Here is a 21,210-nt window from a genome sequence, read left to right as displayed (position 1 = left end):
TGCGCTGTGAAAGGCAAGGCCCGCATAGAGGTTTCCAGGCCTGGAGCATACTTATTTACACCGCCTCAGTAGCCTGGCCTGGAGGCCCCCACGTTAACGAGTCGGGATAAACACTGAGCACGCCCTCAGCCCCTCCTTCCCCCCAGAGCGGCTACTCTTCCGATGGAGCGGGTGCAGGAGGGGCGCTACCCCGGGCGGCACACCCGCGGCAGAGGCAGCCCCGCAGCGCTCGCATTAGCCTACGACCGCCGGCGCCGCCATCACCGGCCGTAGGGCGGCACGCGCCCCCACTCCTTCCCGCCCTCCCCCGGGAACCACCGCTCCCGGCATGCCCTGCGCGCCGCCGGCTCTCGCGGGTGCGAGGGGATTGGTGGGAGCGGAGCCAATCGCGAGTGCAGGCCTTGCCCGGCGCCCGCGCCTCCTCGCGCCTGCCGCGGGCAGCCTTTAAAAAAGTTCTCAGGTGCGCGGGCGTTCTCTGCTCCCCGGGCGGGCGGGTCTGGCCCAGCCTGACGGGAGGCACCGGAGCCGCCGGGGTGAGGCTGGTTTACGGCGGGAGCGAAGTTTCGGGTGCCTGCGGTCCTGCCGGGGGTGAGGAGGCTGTGCCGGGCCAGGGCCCCGTTCTGGCTGCGGGTGTAGCCCCGCGTCCCGGACCGATGAGGCGGGCGGGCGCCTGAATTACCTCAGCTGGGCGGCGGGAAGGGAGCCCTGTGCCGCCGCAGCGCAGGCGCCGCCTCCCTTCAGGTGGTGGGGACCTAAGTTCGTTTTCTCATTCCAGATGAGGTGATAATGCCGGGCTCTCCTGCAGCATCCGTGTCACCTAGTGTAAGTCCGCGCCGATGTGTTTTTGTTTTTCCCCCTTACGGGTGTGCTCGCCTAGGTGCCCGCCCCGGGAGCAGAGGTGGCGCGGGCGGCCGCCGCAGGCACAGCATCGCTCCCCGGCCGCCCGGGGCCCTTGGTCAGCGGCGGCGCTGCTTGGCCTACGTGCAAAACCAGAAACCACCGTAACACTGGAGACTGAATGTGCAGTCTGTATGATAAGTGGTTATTAATACAGCTGGGAACTTGAAGGATACCGAACTCTTAAAATCTTTGATTTTCCTCCTGTCTAATGAGGATTTTGTAGAGGCGACTGATGTAGTGTGAACTAACTTTAGAATAGAACTAAAGCATAACCATTATAATGTTTGTTAACCACTGTAATAATTGTAGATATGTACCGCCATATGTTACTCATCTACCTTCGGTGTCTGTTCTGTTATCCTTTGTTGGACATCCGCCTATCTGCTGACCTTCTATGTTAAAACCTTAGCAGAACACTCCGGCAGGAGAGGACAGATAAGGGTAAAAGAAACAATTAAGCAAAAAAGCAGATGACCAGCAAGGGCATAAATTACCTCAGACTGATAAGAACACTGCAGATGTGTAAAACCATCACATAATGAGCAAGAGGTGAAAAGTACACCATGAGGAAGACCTACGGCCTTCCTCCTAGAGACCACTGCCTACATCTGGGAGACCCCTGCCCACAATTCTTGGAAGAATTTGCGCACGTGCGAAGGACTGATAAGCTAATTAACATACGAAGTGAGGGTACGTGGGATTAGATAATGAATATGTATAGATATTAGTTGAATAATCATTATTTCATTGTATAAATATGGAATGATTAGCAACCTTAAACATGAGCGTTTGGTGGAAGGATCCCCCGTGCATCCAGCACTGCCAATAAAGGATACTTAGTCACTAAGAAATTCTGACTTCGTTCTTTAAATCGCGACAATAAAGTTTCCATCTTGTGAAGATGTGGAGGCTTGTGCATCTGCAAAAGTTGTAGCAATTTCACTTTATTTAAAAGCCTTTTTATCTTGCCTACGCTTCTGGCTAAGTAAATACTAGGAATATTGCCTAAATAATGTGTGAAACAGCCATGTGCTCAAACATACCTATAGCTTAGGAAAATACTTTATGTTTTACTGAGCTGAATGCCATCCTGTGGATTTTAGTTCAGTAGGACAGAATAACAACAACAAAAAAAGGGAGTAATGCAGATAGCTGGAGGACTAAGGCAAGGATTTGTTGTGGCAGTGTAATCTTATCTGCTATGTAAAATAGTCTTAAGGCTTATCTGAAATAATCAGGTACTCTTTAGAGAGAAATCTCAATATGCGCAACTTGCTTAAGTGACCGAATATGCCACAATTGTTCCTGCCTGGTTCAGTGGTATTTTTGTTCACTTAGAATAAGATAGTATTTATGTTCTAATTCTCACCTTCATGTGCTTTGCTTTGGCCTCTTTTCTTTGACACTGTTGGCTACATTAAAGAACTCTTTATTAACTGTGTTTCATAAGTTGTTACACAGAACATTATGAGATGGATTTGACTGGTTTGACCATCTTGAGTCTTGCATCCTGAAATATGTTTACAGCCCTTCAGTCTTTCTGGTGTTTCCTTCCTGGGTCCTTCCTGTTCTTTCGGCATCTGTCATGAATCCTGGGTCACCATAGCGAAGTGTTGCATTCTAGGGCTAAATACTTACTATGATTACTCTACTACCTGTGTTCAGGCATCCAAAGATAACCTTATTTCTTTCCAGTGCAGTACAGCATGAGGAGTTCTTGTTCAGTTCACCATTGATTAATTTCCAGTTTTCTTATGTCCCAGAAACGTCTGTCCTATAAACATTGCTGACTCTTCTGTTCTCACTGGCATGATCTCATACATGGCCAAATATGAAGAGTTATAATTTAACATAACTGCTTTCAGAGTGGTATATGTGACATAGACTTATATGGGAAGTCTGTATGACATTAAATTTTATATACATACATATGTATGTCACATTAAATGTTATGTATCCATGTACACACGTGCGTATGCACACTTTCCTGTTCTTTAGCAAGGAGTGAGTGTAATTGTATGCATCGTTGTGTTTCAAGCATCTTTCAAAAAAGTTTTTTTGTTTGCCCTGTAGATTGGGGAGCATGGCTGCTAAGAAACTAAGAAGAGCAAGGTTGTCTCAGGAGCTGTGTGAAAGGCTGAGTCGCCATCAGATCACTACCTGTCAGGTGAAAGGGTTATTTTATGTTTAGGAGTTGTTTTTTGGGTTTGGAGTTTTTTTGTTTTGTTTGTGTTTTAATGCATAGACTGTTTACTTTTTTGTAGTTTAATTTACAGGGAGCTTTACTTTCTAAAAAGTAGGGGGCATTTCAAAGTCTGTTGGGCCTGCTGCCTTGTAAAAATACAGCCTTAAAATGATAGATGCCTGACTAAAACATTTAAACTACCTTCATTTATAAAGAACCTGAAGATGCTTTGTCTTAGCAGGGGTGTGCAGCTACTAATTGTATGGAGTAAGACATCCATTTGAACACTTCACAAAACACCTGTATACTGCATAATCTAGTGTGTGACTGTGCTGTGATGTTATACTCAGTTATTAGTGGATTCAGCAGTACATTCTGAAGTTGTTCTTATGAATGCTTGCCTAAAGAGAGCGAAGAGGCCCTATGTATTTCAGTAGTATGCATCATAAATGCAGGATCTAGGACTGCAATCTAGCATACACGATGTATTCTGAATATTTTTCGGGTAGATAGTCTTGTGGGCAAAAAAGTGTTGTTAGAATTCCATCACACAGTTCTTGAATGTTTGGTCCTTTGACTCCATGTCCTTTAAAATATGAACAACATTTCTTTTAATAGACTGGTATCAGGGAAACATAAAAGAGAGATAGCATAATAGTGTGTGACATGGCACAGTTGGTAAACTTGTGGAATGTATACTAGTTGTGTATAAACTACATCCGTTTAGTCCTCAGTCTTGATTCCTAGGGTGAGCTCTCTGAACTGTTCTATCATCTTTCAGGACTTTTTATGTCTTTCCCTCTTGGAGCTAATGAAAGTGACAGGACAGAGCTACTATGACGTGCAGAAGCTTCTTCGTAAAGTCAGCCAAGCTTGTGCTCCCAAAATGCAGACAGTAAGTATGCTTGTGTTGATTCTGGTTTTAATGCAGTATCTGGGAAAAAGCTAAATAGTGTTACTCATCTTTTTACTTGGGAGGTTTTTGATGTCTCAAATTGCACAATGAAGTAGTATTTTTATTTTTAATTTAGGTCTTTGAGTCACTTTAGTTTGCTGCAGTGACTTTTATTACGCATTATAGCCTCAAGAGATTGTTGGGGCTTGCAGAATTGGTTCTGAGTGCAATAGGGAAATAGGGCATTCGCTTTTGCAATCCAGTATATAAAAATTGCTTTCAGACATAAAATTGGTGCCAAGAAGTTAAGTGATCCTGAAAATAACTTCTTCAGGACTTTTTCCATTCATGTAAGTGACCTATAGTGTGGTTCAGGCTACAGGTAGCCTAACTAGGGAGAGTGTGAGAACGAAACAAATGTTAGCTGCAATGCAGTGGCTGGATTTTGTTTTCTTTTTTGAATTCAGGTGAAAAGATGTCAAAAAATGATGTCTTTTTAGGGCAGAGAGGACATGGACAGTTCTGACCTGTATCAATGCAGCCTACTTTTTTTTTTCCTGAAAAAAATAAGCCACATCAAAGTTTATTATGTGTAATTGGCATAGTAGTTGTAGCAGTAACTCTGTGCAACTTCAAATTCCCATACTGCATTAAAGTTAGTGATATGCAAATTTAATATGACTTATACTGAATGGATTAAAAGCTAGCTAATAACTAGCTAACTACTATTTTCCATCAGTAACTGTTGATAATAAATTGAAGACAGATGGAAGTTTTAAGTAAGTTCCAGCATTTGCTTTTTCTTGCCATCCACACATCACTATCAATCAAATTTCTTTGCTGAGAAGCTTGACACATCCTGAAGTTTGTCAGAAAACAGTTGTCAAGGACTGTTAATACAGAGCCCAGCTGATAGATGACCAGCTGTGTATGTGCATACAATACAGAGCTGTACTTCCAGAAACAGAGGCTGTTAGCTATTTTAAGGGATGTGGATTGAATCTCTGCAAACACAGGATTTCAAGTAAACTTCAGGTGAGAGTGACTGATGTAACATAATGACTGATGTAGCAAGAAGGCTTGACAATATTTTTGGGTAAAATACATAAATAATTTAGAAAATAGGAGTTATAAGTAAGGGGAAAATACTGTCTGGATATAAGATTGGAAGCACTAGCAAGAAAACTTGAGAGTATGTCAAGTTATACAGTAAATTTCTGAAAAATTTGCCTCACAGTATGAAGTACAGAGCAAAGCCTACTGAGCTCATCAGAGAGGAAGTTAGGTAAGGGGTGACTTGATCACAAGTAGAAAAGGGTAATTATATTAAAAGGTCTCTAGCGTCTAGCTGAACAAGTGGCTGGAAGATAAATTAAAAAATAAATCCCTGAAATAGGAAGTAATAAAACAATCTTTAGAAACTAACATAAGTTATCATTGGAAGAGGTTGTCTATGCGTTTGGTAATGTTTTCATTCACTTGGACTCCTGACTAAACAATTGATTTTTTTTTTTTTTTTTTTTTTTATTACTGGAAGACAGTCTGGTTCAACCCTGATTTTGTGGGTTAAATGCAGAAATCACTGGGTAAAATTCTAGAGTCTGTGTTAGGCAGGAAAGCTAGATTAGGATATTGTTTCCATGATCTACAGGGTTTGTTTCCAGTCTGCAGGGTTTAAGTCCTGTCAGGGTTAAACAAAAAATGATTAAATTAAAATATGTTGTAAATCCTTCTTCATCAGTACATGTATTCACTTGTAAAGTGAATCTGAGCATAAATCTGGTTCCATTTGTGTGAGGTAAAATTAATTGGTTTTTGCATTGGCCTGTTTTGTGTCTTGAAAGCTATTTTTTTTGTGTATTTCTCCTCAATAGAACTGAAGAACAGAAGTCTGAATTTCAAGTATTATTCTAATGTGCTACTTGTCATAATCTAAGGAAGAACGGTAGCATAAATAAAGGAAAGTACATGCTATCTTATGTTAGCCTGCTGGTAGAACTAGCTAGGAATTTTTATGATCAACATCAGCAAATAGCGCTCACTTGTTGGCCCAAAAAGGACAGACTAAACCATCTAGGATTCAATGGTGTGATTATTTACTTAGTTATTGGTGATTCATATGGTGGTGCTTCCGTAGTACACCATATTCCCAGCAGACTATTTTAAGACTGGGATAAATCTGTTGCCTGCATTTCTCTTGGGCATAGAGAAATCAAGTTTTTCTGGAGTGGTCAATCATGGCAGGTTAGAGTGGTATGCTGTGACAGGGCTTTGAGAATCTCTGTTTTTGGGCCAGGAGTCTGAAACCTCTGGGAACTCAACTATACTAGAGCAAGAACCTTTAGATCTTAGACTGTTCCTTTTAAAAATCAGACTTCTGATGTTCAAGATGTTTAGAGGTTGAGGAATGTGTCAGCTTTAGCAGATGTCTACAAGGTATGAGCAAGACCTGTTTATTTTAGAAACATCATGTTTTGCTGTTTCCAAATCAGCATTTCCATGTTGTTATTTCTTCTTTGTCTGCTTTAAATTGATTCCCCAAATGAAAATAATTCCTATGGACTAGAATTCTGATCTTGGGCCAGTTCCTCTGGTCAGTGGAGGAACTAGGAACTGCAACTGTTTTCAGTTCTGTACCTGTCCTGTCTTGACTAGTCTTCCTCGTAAAAGTGAAAAATTATGAATGGCTACAGGATCAGTTCAGGCTTGTTCAAAGACTTGGGAATCTTCATCTACCTTTCCTTTGACCCAGGTAGTTTCAAATCGGTAACAAACATTGGCCAGGGAGTTCTTGGTTTTAGGTTTCATGTGACTGTTCTGCTTTGGTCACTAACCATACATATAGTATTTACTTATTTAAAATTTGGAGTTTTACTGGATGGAAAAAAGCCTTGTTGAATAGGAGTAGAGAAAGTCTTTGACACATCGTTATTAAAGGCTTATTACTTAATATTGTGGTGAGGGAGATACAACAAACTGACATTTCCTCTGTGAGCTATAATTGTGAGGAAGGGTGATGACGTAAGAGAGGACTATAGCTGAAGATAAGAATAGTTTGCTTATTGCCAGTGTTGTTATTCCAGGTTGATGAAAGTAAATGCAAGAAGTTTGCTATTTCCATTAAATAAAAAAAGGGCATTTTCTGATTCATGTGCTTGGTTTTTTATGCTTTTTTCCCTCCTTTTGTAGGCTTATGAAATGAGACTAAGGAAGTCTGTCAATCCCTCTTCAGCCTTTTTATCCACCACACTGCATAGTTTGGATAAAGTCTTGCATGGTGGAGTACCCTGTGGATCCCTCACAGAGGTAACTTGTTTAATATATTTTACTGCAGTTGCATATCACACCTAGATGTGCAACACACTAGTCAAAAGTCACAGATAGATTGGACTGTCTTGTGTCAGTTCTTCACGAACTGCTCCAGCGTGGGTCCCTTCCGTGGGGTGCAGTCCTTCAGGAACTGACTGCTCCAGCATGGGTCCTCTGTGGGGTCACAAGTTCTGCTAGCAAACCTGTTTCAGTGTGGTCTCCTCACTCCATGGGTCCAGAGATCCTGCCAGCAAACCTGCTCTAGCGTGGTGTCCTCCATGGGCTGAGAGGTGCAGCCTGCCTCACCATGGTCTTCACAATGGGCTGCAGGGGAATCTCTGCTTTGGTGTCTGGAGAATCTTCTCCCCTCCTACTTCACTGACCTTGGTGCTGTCAGAGTTGTTTCTCTTCTTTCTCACTTCTCTCTTCTGCAGCAATTGTTGTGCAGAGTTTTTTCTTCCTTCTTAAATGTGTTACCACAGAGCTGCTACCACTTGTTGCTGTTGGGCTTGGCCTTGGCCAGCAGTGGGACTGTCTTGGAGCCGGCTGGCATTGGCTCTGTCAGACATTGGGGAAGCTTCTAGCAACTTCTCACAGAAGTCACCCCTGTAGTGCCCCTGACTACCAAAACTTTGCCATGCAGTCTTACTACACTGGCTCATGGGTGGTGCCCAAGACATGGATGTCACCCCTCTATAGGTCAACCGAGATAACCCAGTTTGTTTTGCCCTCCTTTCTGTGGCTTGGCAATTTTGAGTGAAAGATGGCCAAAGTGTAAAAGTTTGCATTAAAGGATCCTGCAATTTTTTTCCTAATTAAAAAATAAGTGGATGTGATCCTTTTGGGTTACACGAGCCATGCAGTTTTGTTGTGAATATTTGTCTTTTTTCTTAATCCTAAGTGTAGCTATCATCATTCGGCTATCAGTGCAGTCTATGTTCTTGCCTGAACATCAGGCAGAAAGGCTGTGGAGCACTGACAAACTTGATCCTTGCCGATTGTCATGTTCTTGGTGTTGCTCCAGAGGGAGATCTGGGGAAAGCAGTAGCTGATGTGCTGGGACTTTTACTGGAGTTAAGCTAACCTTTGAGTTCTAAGTTTTGGGCTTTTTGTTTTAATTTTTTTTATTATTATTATTTGAAAGTGAGTTCTGCAAGCAGTTCATCTCAAAACATGGATGTCAAATATCGTTTTCTTGAGATAGTGTAAAATAATGTTCTTCAAATTGTAAATACAAATGTGTGATTTTCCAGAACTGTGTATTTTGTAATACTTCTCAGCTTGGTTGATTATCACAAATCTAAATTTTATTTTTTTCCCCCAGTGCTTCCTTAGAACATTTATCTCTTTAGAAATGAGAAAATTTAGCTGTTGCTAAACTCTGTTTTAAGAATGGTCATACTATGTATGTATCAATTACCTTTAGATAGTTGAGGGAAATGACTATTTACAAAGACACGCTTAACTTTTATCTGATTGTAAATGAAAAGCACTGTGCTAAGAAAGGTGTTGCACTTCAAGTTTTCTTCTGCAAAAAATTTTTGAATGTTAGTTTTTTTGTGTTCTAACATATTTTGGTTAAAAATAGAGACCTGCCTAATGCAGTTATCTTCGATAGACGATCTCACCACGTGACTGAGATGTTAACATCTGTACAAGGCATCTTGTGGGTAAGACAAGAAGTGCAAGTAGGACTTCCACTAGTAGCTTGGTCTTGGTGGCACCCTCATGCCAGATTGACAATACTGATGCGTAATAACTATTTAATCAGAAATATTATAGAGAGAACTAGGTAGATTCCAGAACAAGAGGTTAGGGGTGTTTTGAAAAAAAGTGTATTGCTTTTTATTTGCCTTTTAGGTACTAAATGTGGAAAACTATTAGGGCATGTATTAAGGGTTTCTCAGCAAATGTAAAGACAGAGAACAATTAACTATGCAGAAACAGTTTCTCATTTAAAGCCTGGTTCTGGGGATTTTAAAAAGCATTCTTGCAAGAGTCATGAAGTCTAAAGTAGTTTCAAAAGTTGCCAGCACTGCAAGTATTCTTTAGCATGATTACTAGATGAAATTTTAGTAGAAAGCACTATCAAGTGTCTGCTGCTGCTGCTTTGATGCTGTACTGCAGCTTGCAAACACTTTCAGGTCATGTTCTTTTTGGATTTAGTTGATTTTGGAGCTTAATGATTTTAATTTGCTTATTTGCAACTTACTGAAGCATAGCTGACCAGCAGACTGCCCTTCGGTAATTTTGTTATTAGGCAAATATTCTAAGTCTGGAAGAAGTTCTCTTCAGAAGTATGTTGTGTGCGCCTGACTGATGTGGCTAAATCATCATCTTGTTACTTTACCCAGCAGTAAGGTTGGTTCAAAACCTGGAAGTTGAGTACATGAGCCACAGAGTTAAGACTTGTGGTGGTATCTTCTACAGCCAAAGCTGCTTGCTTTTTGAGTGCCAGAGGGATTTGATTTGTGTTACACTGTCTCGGACATTTTTTTCCCAAACCACTATTTAGGTTTTAAGTTGGAAATTAAATCATAGCTGAAATTTTGTGGTCAGATGTTAGAGCTTTTGGCCAACTTCTCTGAGGAAAAATTAAAGTAATGACTTTGTGAATGTTAAGAGTTTAATCCCCTGGTAGCTGAAGGAGAATTAGCTCCTTGTGACTTCATCCAGACCCTACAGATGTGCCAGAGAAAATAATATATAGCTTACTGAAAAATAAAAGTATATTTTATTAGGCAGAGATAACTGAAAACTTGTTTTAATCTTCACATTTCTATCTGGATGGAATTGATTTTTTTCTTTATTTTTCCAGAGTAAATTTAGAGTAAAACAAACTAAGCAAACTTTTTGTAGGCATTCTATTTAAATTATAGGAATTTTTAGTGTTTTTTTTAGCTGAGATTGTATTGGTCAAAACACTTGCTGAACCAGTGGTAACTACAATAAAATGCAGTAGCTCTTCAGAATTCTTCACTGTGGGTTATTTAAAATCCCATTTTAATGCCCTTTAAAGGAATGCTGATAAAAGATGAAGTATTGTTATCTTTGAGAATAGAAATACTCCATTGTATTGCTTCCTTGTACCAGCTTGTACTGCAGAATTCTCTGTCTTTCTCTGATGTGATGCTCATAAGCTCAGACATTTTTACAACATCTCTGCTGAATTAGCTCCTGCGTCAGCCACTGAAGTAAATCTCGATTCAAGTGCATCTCCAAGGCAAGGCTGAAACTACAAATGTTTTTATGAGGTCTCCTCACAGTTGTCCAAACATTTTAATTTAACTGGATTGATGCCCTTACCTCATTCAATTCAAGTCTTCCTTTTAACTAGAAACAGCTGGTGAGATTCCTTGGCTGTCAGAGTCTAAGGAACGTGTATTGCCTGTGCAATTTTTATACGTGTTTTGGGTTCATATTAAAATCTGGCAGCTATTGTTGATACTATATTTTGTAATTTAAGTACACTGAATGGAGGACAGATAACTGCATAAATAATGATTGATTCCTGATCTGTAATTCACTAAATGCAGTGTGTGCTTTTAAACAAAAATCATCTACTGCTTCTCTTGCAGTAAATCTTCAAGCAGATTGACTAATACGGCTTGAGTTTCAGGCCTCGTTTAAAGACAAAAGTGATTAAAGGGATTTTAACCGACTGTCAACAGTAGCTAATGTGTAACTAGTTTATGCAGTCCCTCCGAGTTTCCCGGTAAATTTTCTGTGCTTCAAGTCATGCTGCTGCTTCTTAAAACAAAACCATTAAAATACTGTAGTATCCTGTGGTGAAAAGAGTGTTTGCACTTAAGCTATCGTGCATTTCGGCTCAAAAATCAGTTTGATTTTGAGTGTCTGTCTGTTGTAAGGTTTCTTTTTTAATTTAAAACAACAGTTCTGAATTTAAGCCTTTGTTTTGGCAGTACTAGGTGTTTTGTGGAGGTGTGCTTCATTTTGCAGTTTAACTTCCATGGAGAGGCTTACTTTTATCTTGCATTATTATTTAGTTCCTACTAGCATCAGAATTAACCCATCATTCTGTTTTTAGTGCCTCAAGTCACTTCAACTTTGTATTTGCTGTTTTTCTTAGTATTAAAATGTCATCATATCCCTTCCCAGAAGCAGTGACAATGTGATACTGTATTTAAAGACCCGCTGTAGTGGTCGTGAATGTATCTGAACACAGAGCCCAACATCCGTTTAGAATCTATGCAAGATTTGCAGTGGATAAAGAACAGCATACTAGCATCTCTAGTGGAAAAATCTTATTCTCGGAAACTGGGGATCTCATCAGGTGATATATTATTTTGATCTTTGCGGTTTTTCTCTTGGATCAAAATCATACTGGAACAATTTCACACAAGTTGAGTGTGTTCTTTGAATATTGCTCAACTGCAGTAGGCTTTCAGTAAGTGCAAGTGAAAGCATAAAATTGCTGAGCTGGTCTGGATCACTAAATGGTGTTCATGTTGAAATATGGTAATAGGGAGTTAACACCAATGACAGAACACATGCTGCATAGCAGAGTGTGGTCTCTGGGGCAGATAAAATCTGTCTTTTATATATATATATATATATGTGGTTCATATTGAACATTCAGTCCTTATAGGATGCAAGTGATTATCCTTGTGATTTCCTGGGGAGACCAGGTTGTAACCAAGGTAATGAGGATTCCTAAGCAGTCATTTACATCTGTGAGCTCATTAGCTTTGGACTTTGTTTTCAGCTCTAAAGGCCATTGATGTCATCTGAATGTCAACTCTGAATCTTAGAATTCTGCTCTGTTCTAGAAGGTAGCACAGAGGAAAAGATGGAAGAGAGCTAGTTGTGTCTCTAGGGAAGATCTTGTAAGAGGAGGGGGAGAGTAGGGGACCTCAAGTACGAGAGGTAATAAAGGATGTCAAAGAAATAAAGTATGACCATAATGCTGTGGCTGAAAAACAAATGTTTATTCTTCAGCGGATGAGTTTACAAGGCGCAGATCCAAGAGCAACTCCCAAGTTGCTCTTTGTGGGCTGTCTTCTCTGTTGGTAGCTGGAAGAGCAGAATTTGAGGAGTTCTGGCTGGTAGGTCTTAGTTAAAGGTAGAATTAGGGTGAAATGAATGTGACATCTGTTGTTTATGTTATTAATCCTTTTTTCTTCCAGATAACTAGCCCACCAGGTTGTGGCAAAACTCAATTTTGCATTATGGTGAGTGTTCTGGCTACACTGCCTGTAAGCATGGGAGGACTAGACGGGGCTGTTATTTACATTGATACAGAGTCTGCATTCAGTGCTGAAAGGTAAAATGCAAGTTTCTAAAATACACATTTGCAACTTCTTTAGCACCTTTTATCTTGGAGCTTTCACTTATTTTCTGAGCAATAATTAAGTACTTATGAAGTAAATACCTATTGTTAGCAAACATTCATCTAATACGTGCAGTTATTCCAAAGATGATTAATTTCATGAACGGCTTGCTCACCTTCCTAATTTGTATGATGTTGCAGATTTCAGTTGTGGTATGACGAGGTGGGTGGTGTGCTCTGTAATTTGTAAATGATCTTAACACTCCTGTACCTAAAATCTTTCTTTGCAGTTTAGTTTGTGGAGCTAGCAAGAGGGTTTTGAGGATGCAAAGGCTTGGCATATTAAGTGCAAAAGAAATGGTGGTTCTCCTGTGAACAGTAGGACTGACATGGCCAGTTTGCCTTTAGATTTGTATCCTGTTTCTGCTGAGTGGGGCCCCCTGCGGTTCTGATTTCCTTCTGCAGTAACTTCACATCTCTCCTATGTATGCAGTACTATATTCCCTTGCCTCTGTAACATCTCTGGTTCTTCTAGTATCTCCTGCTTTGCCCATGTGACCAAAACTGCCCAGCTGTGCACTTACGGTATCTTCTAACTGCTGAATGGAGAGGAGATGCTATATGCTGTATTGGCTTGAGAGTTACTGTTGTGTGCTGTTGGTTACCACTCTTCCCATGTTAACTGCCTGATAAACTGTTGGAATAATTCTGCAGTATTTCATTAAATGTAGCTCTGATTTACGTTACTTTAGCTACAAACTTTTCTAAACCTTGAGCATTTGATGTTTTTGAGGTGTCTATTCCTTTATCACTGGTGTTTTTTTTTTAATTATTGAGTTCAAAAGTTATTAAGGGTCTGTGGGAGGACAAGTAGTACAGTAGTCTCATCCTTGCTTGTGTGGAAAAATGGGCAGAAAGAGTTTAATTGAAATAATATATAGATTTCAGATGACTTAGTAGTTATACCCATAGCCTGAATCTGGAGTATCAAAGCAAATGTATTTGCATTGCTTTATCATTTAAAGTTATCATGGATGAGAAGGTAGAGGTTCTAACCCTGTTTTTGTCAAGTTAATTTCACACAAGTTTGAATTACTTTAAATTGGAAGTGTAATACATCAAAGAAAAAAGCTTCAAGCAACGGCTCTGTAAAATATGGTGTTCCCTTCTCACATACTTCATTTTAATTTCAGGTCCCTGAAATGTCGGTAGGCCCTACCCTGTTTTACTAATGGGTAATAAGACTTGTTGCTTAGGAGCAGTTGCTAAAGGAAAATAGGTGAACATGCAAATGAAACTGCTGAAAATAGAGTAGGATGTAGGAAGGAAACGTGGTGAAAATATGTATCGTTACTAAGGATGAAAACCTTTATATATTAAATAATATTTAATATTGCTCAGTTGGAAATGATGGCTAAACACAATTTCAGGAGACAAGCTTTATCTTACGCTTTCTGTGTTGCAACCTCTATGGACCAGCACAAGCAGAGTGAGGGGAGTGCTGCTCCCCTTTTACTTGGAACATGTTAGACAACATCTAGATCCTGTGTCCAGTTTTGGGCTGTTGGTATGCAACAAACGTGACAGACTACAGGAAGCTTCAGCAGGGTACTGCCAAGATGGCTGGGGGCTGGAGCACTTGCTCTTTGTGGGGAGACTGAGGGCTTGAACCTGCATAGCGCTCTGTGCAATTTGGGTTTTAATGAAAGGGGCCTAAGTAAAAAACATCAAGGTAACCAGTAAGTTGTGCCCACAGGTATCATCCACTAGATGCCGCTCTTCTCAAGCTATAGACGGTGGGATAGGCCTGCTTATAATACAAACAGTTACGTATTTTCTGTTCTTAAAAAAATAAAATCCTCATTGTAGAAAAAAATGTAAGTGTTCAGATTGTAACTGTGAGTTTCTAAGTTAAATTCCTGGGTCATCTATTTAAGGACCTAGATAAAGTTGCCTTGTATTCAGAGGGATGGAAGTTCTTCCCACTGATTTCCAAAGAGTTTGCAGGCAGGCAGCATTTCTAAAACTTATGCCATTATACCATTTAGTGTCCTCAACGATTTTATGTATAAAATCTCGTGTAACTGAAAATGGTGGCCTCTTATCAGTAAACTGTTTAGTTTTACATCTGTGTGAGAGGTTTTTTGCAAAGCGTAGTTTCTGGATATAAAAGTATTTAGACAACAAATAATAAATAGCCAACTTCCTTTGACTTCTTTTGGTGTTATCACCAGTTATCTGATATAGTTCCTTAGTCTATTCTGATAATAAACAGTCGTATGCTTAACAACTGTAATTCGAGGTTTTGAAGGGTCATGAATTTGCTAAATAAGGTAATGGAGAACATTTAATCATAGAATCCCACATTCAGTTCTATCGCTGAAGTAGCCAGTTAAACTGCTTAGTCATTTCATTATATTAAGTCATGCCAACTGTATCTGTGATATCTGACTGGATGGATGTTCAATTGTAGCAGCTTGGCAGCTGGAGCCTCAGTCATTTTGTGACACAGTGCTGTTTTTTCTTTTTTCTTTTTTTTTTTTCTGTGTTCTAGGAAGTATGATGTTTTCTTAATATTTTATAAACCCTTTTTACAAAGAGGTAACTGGCACAACGGAAATTGTTTCAGTGAAAAAGCCTCCCATCCAAATGACCTTGTTCTTGCTTTAAGGAGAAATTATTTGTGAAAAGATTTTCACTTTAGCAGGCATACTTTCCATGCATGAACGCTTGTACTTGTGTAAGTACTTGCAGTTGAACTAGGCTCTGTTCTTTGCAGTCCTGCTTCCACATTGGTTGGATCTTGTAATGGATCTTCTGTTTATCAGCTTGTTAAATTTCTGTGGTGACACAAGGTCCACTTTATGATTTCACTGCAAGATAAAGGCGGAAGTAAAGATGGTTTGAGTTGGAGAGTACATTTGTTTTAATGAAAACTATATTTAGATATAACTAAAATAGGAGAATGTTTGGCCATTCAGTGGAACCTGTTGTGCAAAACTTGAAGAACTTTGCATTGAGTAACTATAAACTTGCAGTTTCTTTCTACAGGAGATAGGTGGTTTCTTTGCATACAGTACAGGCACATTATGTCTTTACCTAGTGTACTGCTGACTCTAGCATCACTGGGAAGAGAATGTAACTGTTCTGACTTTCCAGTATTTCAGTCTAACTGCTAAAGTATGTTTACCCTTTGAAGAAGATTTCCAGTATAACTTGGTATCTGCTTATCGTTCAGAGTTTTGTTTGTGAATACTTGAGGCCTTATTATCCCACATTATTCCATTTGCAGTGTCATGCTTTCTGTTGTGTGGTTTTTTTTTTTGATAGGTTGATTGAGATAGCAGGAAACAGATTCCCTACTTACTTTGACTCAGATGAAAAGCTGTTCTGCATGACACGTAGCATTCACCTGTATCGAGAGCTGACCTGTGGCAGTGTACTGAAGAGGTATTCTTTTCCAGAGTTTAAAAAAAACCCCAAACATAAAGACCGTTTTGAGTGGATTGTCTATAATGATATTTGTTTTATATCAAAGATTTATGAAGAGTAATCAATTTATTTAAGGGCTTTTCATGTTGATAACAGCATGATCTCCAACAAAGTAAAATCGCTACAGGAAAACTGACATGCCTTTTCTCCTTTCATAGCATGTGACTAATTCAGTTGATGTTTTCTAATGTCGAATAGCCAATTTCTATATGACCTGATCCCTGTAAGCCTTTAAAGGGGAGTGTTCAGATGATAGGTCTTCTCTTGGGTTGTAGAGAGACTCTAGTATGAGAATTATGTTTTCCATGAAATAGGAGTTTGCTCCTTCAAAGCACAGTTTACTTCCAGGAAGACTGGGACCCCTCCAGCAGTGGAAGGGAGGAATCATTTAACATTCATCAGCCTGAATGCTGTTGTTGGTAGTATTGTATTGTCACATTGTTACCTTATGTTAATTTGTGAACACATTTTACAATGAAAATGAGTTGTTATATTTTGGCATCATGTTGTGCATTTTAGGTTAGTGGGAGAGTTATTCTAAGAATAGTTTGTTCTTCTACTGCAGCTTTATCAGAGAACAGCTACTAACATGTTATCAACAGATTAGGTTTGGTGTACTGTCTTTGGAGGTATACGGAAATAGATTTGAGGTTCTGCATATATAGACACCAAAGGTTCTGGTGTTGGCAATAGGATGCTGCTACTGTGAGCAAAAAGGCACTGTTTCAGTGTCCACTTAACTTGCTGTCAGCCATTCAGGGTTGTCCAGCACAGCTTTGCTAACTAGTGGTTCTTCTAAACCTGTCTTTGGGAGAGGTCCTGCCTTCGGTTGTGTGGCCCACTGCAGCCTCAGTTTACTGTCAAAATCTCTTCAATACATGCAGATGTTGGTGTAGGTGGTATGTGAGGTGGAAAAAGAGGGGCTGACTTTCAGCTTATTAAAGTAAATCTTTTATTTAAACAATTTCAGGGTTATAAAATGGTTCTATTGTGTAAATAATGTTATCAGTGACTGGTTTTTTTGTGTTTTTTTACTTTTTTTCTTTTTTAGGATTATGTCTTTGGAAGAAGAAATTATTTCAAAGAAAGTTAAACTCATAGTAATTGACTCTGTTGCTTCAGTTGTCAGAAAGGAGTTTGACACAAGACTTCAAGGCAACCTGGCAGAGAGAAGTAACTTTTTGGCTAGAGGAGCATCAGTGTTGAAGTATTTGGCAGAGGAATTCTCAATACCAGTAAGCTCTTCCTCCTTACTTAAGTTTTTGCCTCACAGTATCAAGTAATAAAATCTGAGAGGAATGAAAATGATGGGAAGATGAAAACTGGAAAAGGCTTCTAGCAGGAATCTTCAAGCAGGTACCAGGTGGAAAATCTTTGGGGAATGGGGGAACAGTAACTGTTCCGTGTTGCGTTTTTGTGGTTTTGTTTAGCTTTTTGTTGATTGGTTTGTTTGTTTGTTTCTTAATTTTAGGTAGGACTTAAAATAATGGTTTACAAAGTTCTTCAGCTGTATTTCAGTGCTTTGTTTTCTGTTTTTTTTTCTGAAATCTTGTATTTTATTTTGCTACCATTAGGCTTACACTGATGTTTCCCTCCTAATGCAATATTTACTATTAGCTAGTGTGTGTACTCTGACTAGGTGAAGATCTTTTTCTGTCTGTATCCCTTCTATTTAAGTTTATAGAATCTCAAAAGGCCTTATGCTCTGGAACCCTGTAAATTCCTTTTGTGACTTATAATGTAGGTGAATTAATGCAGAAAGGAAGGTAACAGCTCAGCAAATCCTTGTCTGTGGACTTGTCCATAAAATATAAAGGAAGACATGGACATTTAGTGCAGGGACTGGGTGGAACTAATAGTGCTTTAGAAGGGGGTGTGTGTGGTATGTGGGTGTGTGTGGGTGTGCGTGCATGTGGGTGTGTGTGTGTGTGTTCCTTCATATACAATCCACGGAGGATCACATCTACTCAAAAGATATCATTTAGACTCAACTCCAGGAAGTATTTCCTAGTATGGGTAACCTACTCATCACTCCAGTGTAAGAGACAAACTGGCAAGAACTTGAGTAAAACTCATGAGGTATTTTCCCTCAGATGCTCCTGAGATCACAACATACTGGAAATATACATGTCAGAGGTGGGAACTCACTGACTTAAGAGGAATGGATTTCCTTCTGACGTGTAATTTCTAAAGACTTGTGATGGAGAAGATTAAACCCTCTGTAAGTGTCTTTAAAGTTCAGGTACAAAATATAACGTCCTAGTTAGTGCACCCAATAATATTTACAGTGCTTTAAAAAGCCAGGAAAGAATTTGTGTAAGTATGTACATTCACATATTTTGGTAAAATATTATGCAGCCCTTTGAAAAATGGGAGAAGTTTTATGGAAAGATACTATTCCTCTCTATTTTCTTCTTTAGACACTCCTGGCTCCCTGCTCCACCTTAATTAAAATGGTGAAGCTGAGTTGGATTGGAGCCTTAGGCAGTTCGGGCTACTGCCCAGCATAAGGACAACAGTATTGATATTCACAAAAGTCTTAGAGTTAAGATAGTATGGAGTAACCTAAGATTCTGATCCTAATTCATTTTATGTAGTGAGAAAATAAAGCCTGAATATTTAAAGGTTCCCATTGTGCTAAAGCTAACATGTTTGCTTTGAGGCCTTTGCGATATATGGTGTGCTGGTCTTTCCCTGTTTCTCACTGTGAACACTTTGGTAAGGAGTTCTGGGATTTTGGGCAGGAACTTATGCTCTGGTCACAGCTCTGTCTTTTTGAATTGGTCCATGAGATACCTTAACTTTTTATGTTGAATCTATAAAGACCTGTGAAATTACATGTAAATACACAGATAGAAAGCTTGTATATTTGTAAAGCATCTATTGTTCAGATTTATCAATTTATTCAATGGAAATTAACTATTTCCATTTACCATCCTGTTTAACACACATTGCTTTGTTGGTTCTGGAGTATTTTAAAGTTTTGTTAAATTTTATGTTAAATATTACAAAACAAACTGTAGTAATATCTATTAGTTAAGAATTCTAGATGGGCCTTGGGTAGAGATTTGGGTTCTTGCAAACATGGTTCTCTAGGCAAGGCTGTGTATGAGTAACATGCAAAATACAACATCAGAGTGTGTTGTGCATCTGCAGGTGTTGGTGCATACTGGAGATGAAGTCTGCTGTTGCGTGCATTGCATTGACCTCTGCTACCGGAGGTTACAGAGCACCCAAGGTTCTCATTGTAACTAACTGTGGTGGAATTATCTCAGATGTTTTTACTTACCTAGAAAATCATATAATCCTTTAAGTTGGAACAGACCTTTAAGATCATCAAGTCCAACCATTAAGCTAGCACTGCCAAGCTAGCACTAAACCATGTCCCAAAGCATGACATCTACACATCTTTTAAATACCTACAGGGACGGCGACTCAAACCGCTTCCCCGGGCAGCCTTGTTCCTATGCTTTACAACCATTTCAGTGAAGAAATTTTTCCTAATATCCAATCTAAACCTAATTCATACATATAAATTTGGGGCTAAAAGAACATCAGTAAGGTTGCAAAGTGATTTAGACCATTAATAAATGGGACACATGAAAAAACGTGTAACATTTCATGGCAGAATCAGTGCAACTGAATACTGAATTGGGCAGCAAGTAGAGGGACTCAGTCTGAGACTCTGAAAAAGATTTGGAGTTGATGACTGATAAGAGTTGAACTTGAAGTCAATCCTTTTGGCTGTAGTTAAAATGTCTGGTGAAAAACTTTTGAGTAGTTGAGCAACAGAAATTGAAAAAAGGAGGTTGTGTGTTACCTATTTAGGAGTAACTGTTACTGGAGCAGTACTTCTGTTGTTAATAGTCCTGGAAGGATGGTGAAAAACTAGCTTCCAGAGAATAACCTTGGAAGTGACTGGTAGAAGGGGAGAGCAGTCTTAGTAATTAAGATATAAGGTGCTTACTTTGTTCAGCTTAGCTAAGGAAGTGTGAAGAGTTTCTTCATTAGTCAAAATCTACCTACTTGAGGAAGAGGTATTTGGTAAAAGCAACCTTCTTGTCGGCTGACAAAGATATATCACAGTTCTGTGGTTGGAAGCTGAATTAAGCAAGTTCAGACTTCAAGTAAGGAGTGTGTTGTTACTGGACTAAGTAATCATTGGAATGTATTACCAAACATAAATAGCTTCTTGTCACTGAGTATTTTTAAATGGGCTCCACCCCCCCGCCACCCCCCCCCCCCTTTCCTAAAAAGGAAGTGGGTTCAAATAGGATTAAATTTGGGGAAACCCTGTGCTACCATGTTATGCTGGAGTTCAAATGAGTTTAACACAGTTCTTTATGTTGGTATTACAAACTCTCTAGGTTTTTTTTGCATGGTCATGGGGTCAGGATATTGAGTTTGATGTATGAAAGTAACTAACATTCATAGCTTTTACCAAACTCAAGGGGAGCTGTTTCAAACGCAAGTAGCTTTATATAGTATGAAGTATTCGGGGGAAAAAAGCTGACTTTAACTCCCTCAAAACTGATGATCATTGTTCAGTAACCTCTCGGCACCTCTATTGTCAGTTTATAAAATGGGAATAACAGAGCTGCTAGTGTGAGAATGCTGTGAGGATAGGGTCATTATGGTTGGAAAAACACTTGTACTGTCCCTGAACAATGTGTAGCTGCTTGTTGGAAAGTAACACTTGCCATCCTCAGTGTTAAAATTAAATAATGTGTAGTAAATGAAACCTTAATCCATCTTTTGAGATGAGAAAAAATATTAAACATTATCCATTGAATGGCACCATCTTAGCCACTGAATGAAGTAAGTGAAAGTGTGTGATTGTAAATTTTTGCTTGACTTGGTGTTTTTTAATTTATTTATTTTGTTTGTTTGTAAAGTATAGAGAGACACAAAGGTTGGGTTTTTTTCCCCTTATGTATGGAAGTTAGTAAAACATAAGCTGTTTCTCAAAGTGAAAAATGTTGCCTCATTTCCTTTTTTGATCCCTTCTTCCACCTAAGTTAGCAGTAAGCCTGGTTCCATCCTAGATTCATTAAATGATGCCAACACAAGAGTGGCACAAGGTTTGGATCACTTCTGGTCTTCTGGCAGGTCACCTGGTAGACATACTGATGACTGAAT

General features: G+C 39.3%; 1 protein-coding gene across 7 annotated transcripts in view; it reads left to right on the top strand.

Moving 5' to 3' along the window:
* The first annotated feature begins 381 nt into the window (after positions 1-381).
* RAD51B (RAD51 paralog B) overlaps positions 382-21,210 on the top strand; it is a 407,540-nt gene continuing 386,711 nt past the window's right edge. For 4 of the 7 annotated variants that reach the window (XR_005105307.1, XR_005105308.1, XM_037394547.1 and 1 more), the window contains exons 1-8: positions 382-588; positions 776-822; positions 2,974-3,067; positions 3,867-3,980; positions 7,170-7,286; positions 12,437-12,573; positions 15,910-16,029; positions 17,123-17,306. Coding sequence is in view for 5 of the 7 variants with exons in the window: in XM_037394547.1 (XP_037250444.1) it covers positions 2,984-3,067; positions 3,867-3,980; positions 7,170-7,286; positions 12,437-12,573; positions 15,910-16,029; positions 17,123-17,306 (756 nt within the window). In the remaining 2 variants the exon portion in view is untranslated. The remainder of the gene's footprint in view (positions 589-775; positions 823-2,973; positions 3,068-3,866; positions 3,981-7,169; positions 7,287-12,436; positions 12,574-15,909; positions 16,030-17,122; positions 17,307-21,210) is intronic. The other 3 variants (XM_037394545.1, XM_037394544.1, XM_037394546.1) reach the window with 3 other exon arrangements.

This window comes from Falco rusticolus, chromosome 7 (assembly GCF_015220075.1).
Source record: "Falco rusticolus isolate bFalRus1 chromosome 7, bFalRus1.pri, whole genome shotgun sequence".
NCBI classification, from domain to species: Eukaryota; Metazoa; Chordata; class Aves; order Falconiformes; family Falconidae; genus Falco; species Falco rusticolus.
This window is presented reverse-complemented; position numbering and strand designations above follow the sequence as displayed.